General features: G+C 48.5%; 1 protein-coding gene across 1 annotated transcript in view; it reads right to left on the reverse strand.

Annotated features, from left to right (window-relative positions):
• The window catches only part of PTCRA (pre T cell antigen receptor alpha), an 8,142-nt gene extending 3,967 nt beyond the window's left edge, over nt 1-4,175 (reverse strand). The window contains exon 1 of the mRNA XM_006148555.2: nt 4,105-4,175. Coding sequence (XP_006148617.1) covers nt 4,105-4,162 — 58 coding nt within the window. The 5' untranslated portion in view covers nt 4,163-4,175. The remainder of the gene's footprint in view (nt 1-4,104) is intronic.
• Between the last annotated feature and the right edge of the window lie 3,168 nt (nt 4,176-7,343).

A 7,343-nucleotide genomic window follows, 5' to 3' on the forward strand; every position in this document is an offset into this window, starting at 1 on the left:
GTGTGAGGGTTTTTTTTTTAATAATTATTTTATTTAACTTTATTTATTTATTTTAATTTGACCAGAGAGGAACAGGGAGAGAGAGAGAGAGGAGAGAGAGAAAGCCACCAGGTCTGGCACTCGAACCACAGTCAGCCACATGGGAGTCCAGTGCCCCCAACCACCAAGCCACCTGCCAGCCCCCCAGTGTAAGTTTTAAAGCCACCAGGTCAGGGACTTGATTTATGTGACTATGTGGGAGTCCAGTGACATAACCATTACGTCATGTGCTGGTCCCTAATGTGAACATTTTATTAATGTAGTGGAACGGGCATTTGTTGTGGATGTTTGTTATTATTGTTAGTTCTTTTCTGTAGTGCTTTAGGGTTTTTGTTTGCTTGTTTGTTTTTGTTTTTGTTTTGGAGAGGTTTTTGCTATAGGGTACATGCGCTCACCAGACAGAGAGAGACAGAGAGACAGAAAGCGAGAAATCACCCCCCAGAATCCCTTCTCCTCCATTCTCCTCTCGGGATCTTGGGTACACACGCACACGCGCCTGGAGTAAGTTTAAGCCACCGGGTCCGGGACTCGAACTGTGGTCAACTATGTGGGAGTCCAGTGACATAGCCATTACGCTAACTACTGGTCCCTGCTTGTTTGTTTTTTAAGGCTTTTGACATAGTGTGTATGCTCACCAGAGAGAGACAGAGAGATGGAAAGTGAGAAATCACTCCCCCGTTGTGGCCATGCCACAATCCCTTCTTCTCCATTTTCCTTTCAAGATTTTTGGCATGCATGCACATGCACTCAGCAAGATTTTCAATCTGCCAGGTCTGGGACTTGGACTGCGGTGGGCCACGGGGAAAACGTGCACTTTAACCACAACGCTACCTGCTAGCCCTATACGTTTTTTTTTTTCCCCTAGCGCTTTGTTTAGATATAATTCACATACCATACAATGCACCCATTTAAAGTAAAAGTCTAGGGGGCTGGCAGTCGGCGTGGTGGTTGAGGCACTGAACTTCCACATGGTTGACCACGGCTTGAGTACCGGATCTGACAGCTTGCTTTCTCTCTTTTTCTCAATCTCTCTCTCGTCAAATTAAAAAGTAATAATAATAAGTAAACTCAATAAAATAATTCTAAATAAATAAAGTACACGTCTAGGGCTAGCTTGTGGTATGGAAGTTAAGGTGGCTGGATCCCACATGTCAGGCTACAGAGTTCGAATCCTGGACCTGCTGCTTGGGAAACATCCCCAGCATGTGTACACGTGTGCTCAAAATCCCAAGGGGAAAATGGAGAAGGGGTAGCAATGTGGTCATCCCTCCTGCGGGGGGTTCTTACTCCTCTGCCTTTGTCTCTGGCTAGTGGACGTGTCCTATAGCAAGCAAAAATAAAATAATAATAATAATAATAATAATCAACTTAGAGAATTCCTTGGGATGAGTGGGAAGGGAGATTGTTGAAAATGTCCTCTTTAGGGGTGGCAGGTTGCACGGTGGTTAAGGTTCTAGACTCCCACATGGCAAACCGTGGTTCAAGTCCTGGACCCAGTGGCTTGCTTTCTCACTTTCCCTCTCTATCTCTCTGTGTCTCTCTCTCTGGTCAAATGAAAGAATAATAAGGATAATAAAACATAAAAATTTTTTTAAAAATTTTAATGTCTTCTTTAAATTATCCTTTTTAAAAAGTACAAAGACCTGCAGATGACATAACGGTTATGTTGCTGGACTCCTACATAATTGAACCACAGTTTGAGTCCCAGACCCAGCAGTTTAAAACTTACGCTGGTGGGTCGGCAAGTAACATGGTGGTTAAGGGTGCTGGAGTCCCACACAGCTGACCACTGTTCGAGTCCCAGGCCTGGTGGCTTGCTTTCTTGCTTTCTCTCTCTGTTTGTTCCTCTCTGGTCAAATTAAAATAAAATAAATAAATAAAGACAAAATAAAATAATCCTTTAAATAAATAAATAAAACTCACACTGGGCATACGTGTGTGCATGCCCAAGATCCCAAGAGGAGAATGGAGGAGAAGGGATTGCGACATGGCCATCCCCCCTGGGGGGTGACTTCTCACTTTCTCTCTCTCTGTCTCTTTCTGTCCCTCTGGTGAGTGCATGCTTCCTGTAGCAAAAAATCTCTCTTAAAAAAGGGGGGGAGAGGACAGAAGTTGGCATGGTTGTTAAAGGTGTTGGACTCCCACATGGCCAACCAAGGTTTGAGTCTTGGACCTGGTGGCTTGTGGTTAGAGTCCTGGACCCGGTGCCTTGAAACTCTTACCAGGTACATGTGTGTGCATGCCTAAGATCTCAAGAGGATAATGGAGGAAAGGGATTGCGGTGTGGCCATCCTCCTAGGGAGTGATTTCTTGCTTTCCATCTCTTTGTGTCTCTACATCTCTCTGGCAAGTGCAAGTGTCCTACGGCAAAAATCTCTCAAATATAAAAGGGGGGGCTGGCAAGTGTTGTGGTGGTTGAGGTGCTGGACTCCCACATGGCCGACCAAAGTTCAAGTCTCGGACCTGGTGGCTTGCTTTCTTACTTTCCCTTTCTCTCTCTCTGTCACTGGTTAAATTGAAAAATAATGACAACAAATAAAATTAATTAAACTGAATTTTTTTCGTAAAAAAAAAAAAAAAGGAGAGAAGCTGGGTCCCACATGGCAACTACAGTTCTAATCCCTTGCCCTATCAGCCTGAAATTTGCCAGGCATGTGTGTAAGTGCCCAAGACTTAATGACAGGCTGGAGGACTGGAGAAAGGGGATCACAGTGTGACTTATATTACTGAGTCTCAATTTTCCCATCAATGTAATAGGGTCAGTAACACCAGACTAGTAAGATGAATGTTGTGAGGATAAAGATTATAAATGTAAAATGCCCTGGCAGACAAGTATTGGTATTACTACTGATATTAACATTAATAATAGGGCATCGCAAACAAGGGAACAGAGAGGGCTGAGCGTGAGCTCCAAGATCCTCACCCTCCGGAGCCTTGTCAGTGCACACTGACACACCCCTCTAGTTGAATTCAGCTCCCGCCTCCTCCATGAAGCACCCTAGATTGTTCTTACTCTGGCTGCTTCCTTCCCAGAGCTCAGGCCTCCTGCCATGGTCTCTCCCTGTCCACATGGCTGTGGTTGATCTCCCATGACATATTGGGGGCCAACTTTAAATCAATGCCATTCCTCAAAGGTCAAGGACCGTCCTCACTACACACATGTGAACATGCACATCCTCTAGATGAAGTAAAAACCTGCCCTTAAAACCTAATCTTTAGGATGCACCAGCAAGAGGCAAGGTGGTTAAAGATGCTGGGCTCCCACATGGCTGACTGTGGTTCAAGTCTCAGACCTGGCAGCTTGCTTACTGTCTCTCTCTCTCTCTCTCTTTCTTTGGTTAAATTAAAACTAATAATAAAAATAATAAATAAAGTTAAATAATTCTTATTAAACAATAAAATCCTGATCTGTAGGGGCCGGCAGGTGGTATGGTGGTTAAGATGCTGGACTCTCATATGGCTGACTTACAGTTAAGTCCCAGACCTGGTGGCTTGCTCTCCCTCTCTCTCTATCTCTCTCTGGTCAAATTAGATAATAATAATAATGAGTTAAATTAAAAACAAACAAATAAACTGATCTTTGGAGGACTGAGGCCCTTTCTTTACCTGGGAATCCACTGAGGCCTTGGGACCTTTTGCTGCCCATTGATAACTGAGAGTTGGAAGTGAACCCCGAGCCCTGTTGGAATAGGGCACCTGGAAGGCAAGTGGGACAGGACAGGACCTCATGGTGCTGCCCATGGCCCCTCACTCCTGTCACATAACACGGCCCTGGTTCCCTCGGCTCCCAACTTCTGCGATGCCCATCCAGGTTGCTCTTACTTCTCTACACCTCCTGGAGGGACTGCCTTCCCTGCCTGACCGTAGACTCCCGAGCAAGGTGGATCAGAGGTAGAGCAAAATGGGAAGGGGACAATAGGCTTCTGCTGACACTGACCCCAGGGAGCCCTAAATGGCTCTAGTCCTGCCTCCCTGCACCCTACCCATACCCAGGGAGACCCAGAGCCAGGGGACGGGCTTGGGAAGACTACTGGGGGACAGAAAAGAAGCAAAGAGGCAGCTCACCTGTGGGCAGGGCTGGACACCCAAAGGACAGGAGAAGCAGCAGCCATGGCCCAGCCATGGCCCTCCAAGAGGAGGCAGGACCCATCTGCAGACCTGAGGTGCGTGCGGAGGGAGGAGGCACCCACAAGACTGCCTCCCAGGCCACAGGCCCAGCTGCACCTCAGCTGCTCCACCACGGAGCCGTTTCCCGGGGCGAGGGCCCTGCCCCCACCCTGACTCCCAAACCCAGGCTTCGCTCACAGGCCAGGGAACTCAGGGTGCCCCCGTCCCTCCCACCTGAAGATCATAGTCAGCAAAGCCTTTTGCCCTCACTGGGGCCTAGACAGCAGCTACCAGGCACAGATCTAGCCTCAGGCAGCGTGTCAGGGGCTTGGCATAGGGCACTCCACTCGCCCACTCTCCACCATGGGTTCCAGTTCACAGGTGAGGCAGCTAAGGCTCGGACTGAGTGCACCGGCCCAGGCCACACAGCCGGCAGGTGGCAGAACCAGGGCTGGAACTGTTTCCGATGGCTGACCTTATTATAGGGAGCAGGATACGCAGTAACTTCTCACCATGTTGTTACAAGCTCCCCTATTTGTTTATTTTATCTTATTTTGTCAAGTTGCCAGAGGATATTGGTGACAGAGAGAGACAGAGAGAGAGAAAGAGGGAGAGGCTACAGGGTCAGCACCGAACTCCTCCGCTTCGTTTTTAGATTTTTGCCATAGGATGTATACGCTCACTGGAGAGAGACAGAATGAGACCAAGAGAGGGAAAGTAGAGGACCAGCAGCTGGTGTAATGGCTATGTCGTTGGACTCCCATGTAGCCAACTACAGTTCAAGTCCCAGATACGGTGGCTTAAACTCACACCGGGCGCATATATGTGTGTGCCCAAAATCCAGAGAGAAGAATGGAGGAGAAGGGTGATTTCTCACTTTCTGTCTCTCTCTCTCTGTCTTTCTGGAGAGCGCATGTGCCCTATAGCAAAAAAAACTCTCCAAAAAAAGAAAAAGGAAAAAAAAAATACCATACGGGGTGGGGTGGGGGGTGCCCGTTTTGCACTCAAAATCCTGGGAGGAGAATGGAGGAGGAGTTGAGGCATGGCCACTCCCTCAGGGGATCATTTTCCTGCCTCTGGTGAGCTCTCTTTGCATATTGCGATTGGAGCCATCTCCCAGTTCAGACTCGTGTTTCCAAACAAAAATTTTATTTTATTTTATTATTGTTGTTTTAAATTTGCTATTAGGGCAAGTGAACTCACCAGAGAGAGAGCAGGAGGGAAAGTGAGAAAGCAAGCTGCCAGGTCTGGGACTCGGACCACAGTCAGCCATGTGGTCCAGTGCTTCAAACACCACCCCACTGGCTGGCCCTTCATGGACTCTTCATTACTTAAAAGCCTATAGTTTTTTCGTTTTGTTTGGACAAACAACACATCTTTCCTACTGAAATTTACTTTCCTCTTTTAAGCCTAGGAAACCCCCTTTGTCTAGAAGAGTGCTATCTTCTATTGCCTTTTTGGGTGGAAGTGAGGTTTAATCCCACCCTTCGCCCCCACCCCACCTTAATGAAGTGGTGGAATTAGCTTTGGTGTATGGCGATGTGCATCTAAAGTACATACTTCCCCTTCAAGGAGCTAATCAGTTAGCCCAGGCTTCTGTGTTGAATAATCCTTTCTGACCCCGCTATTTGCGAAACGTCCTTTATTACACGTTAATGTCTTTTATAAAGGCGGGTCTGTTTCTCCCTGGCTCCATTATTTCTTTATTCTGGTGCCAGCCTCTTCCCATTTCCGTCCGGATGACTGTAATGACGGTGTTGATTGCACTCTTTAGCGGGTCCTGAGCGAGGCCCCTGCGGCCGGCGCTGGCTCCGCCCCGCCCCTTGCCTCCCGGAGCTGCCTGGAGGCCGCGAGCTCCACGTGTTCCCAGGCCCGGCCGGCGCCCAGGTGTCCGCGGCAGAGGCGGCGGGGCCCCGCCGGGAGGGGGTGGGGGAGGCAGGTGTCCCTAACGACTCTACCGCCTCCAGCGTGCGGAGGTGCTGGGCTGGCCTGAGTTACCACATTGCTGGTGGGGAAGAGCCTTCCTCCCCTTTGCAGTGTTCAGGACCTTCCCAGGGTCAGGAAGGTGGCAGAGCGCCTGCACCAGGTGCGTCCCGTCTGGATGCCCGCTGGGCCCCTTCCCTGTGCCATTGCTACTCTTTTTTTTTTAATTATCATAATCTTGTGCATATTACATTGAATCACATGTCTTTACAGTGTATTACAAAAAGCAGGAATACCAAGCATATCAGTCAAGACAAAGACATTACTATCCACATTGTCAGGTGGCTTAAAACTCACGCTGGGGGCCTGTGCGTGCCTGCCCAAGATCCGGAGAGGAGAACGGAGGAGAAGGGATTGCAGCATGGCCATCTCCCTGGGGGGTGATTTTTCTCTTTCTGTCTCTCTGTCTCTCTCTGTCTGGCAAGTGTACGTGCCCTATAGCAAAAATCTCTCAAAAAAAAAAGCAGGCCTAGCGTGTGTGCATGCATGCCCAAAATCCTGAGAGAAGAATGGAGAAGGGATTGTAGCATGGCCATCCTCCCTGCGGGGTGCTTTCTCACTTTCCCCCTCTCTCTGTCTCTCTCTAGAGTGTGCAGGTTCCCTACGGCAAATTAAAGAGAGAGGGAGAGAGAGGAAGGTTCGTAAAGGTTAAGGGGAGCGATGGGCAAAGGGACTTGGAGAGTAACAGATGCTGTGACAGAATGAACGCGTGTGTGAAGCCAGACAGTGGGGTCCCAGGCAGGGGGATCGTAACCTAGAGGAGGCAGAGGTCAGGAAAGTGCTTTAGACGACGATATTTGGGGGGCCGGCAGGTGGCATGGCGGTTAAGGGTGCTGGACTCTCACACGGCCCACTGTGGTTTGAGTCCTGGGCCCAGTTGGCTCGTTTTTCTCATGTCTCTCTCTCTCTGTCTCTGGTAAGTGCACATGCCCTATAGCAATTTCGAATAATAATAAATTAAATTTAAAATTATTAAAAAAAAAAAGATAATACTTGTAGGGCCAGCAGGTAGCATGGTCATTAAGATACTAGACTCCCACATGACCGACTGCAGTTTGAGTCCTAGACCTGGTGGCTTGAAAATCATACCAGGCGTGTGTGCATATTGCTCAAAATCCCAGGAGGAGAAGGAATTGTGGCGTGGCCATCCCCCTGGGAGATGATTTCTCATTGTCTTTCTCACTCTCTCTTTGTCTCTCTTGGGTGAGCACACA

The sequence above is a fragment of the Tupaia chinensis genome, unplaced genomic scaffold (assembly GCF_000334495.1).
Source record: "Tupaia chinensis unplaced genomic scaffold, TupChi_1.0 Scaffold000238_1, whole genome shotgun sequence".
Classification (NCBI taxonomy): Eukaryota; Metazoa; Chordata; class Mammalia; order Scandentia; family Tupaiidae; genus Tupaia; species Tupaia belangeri.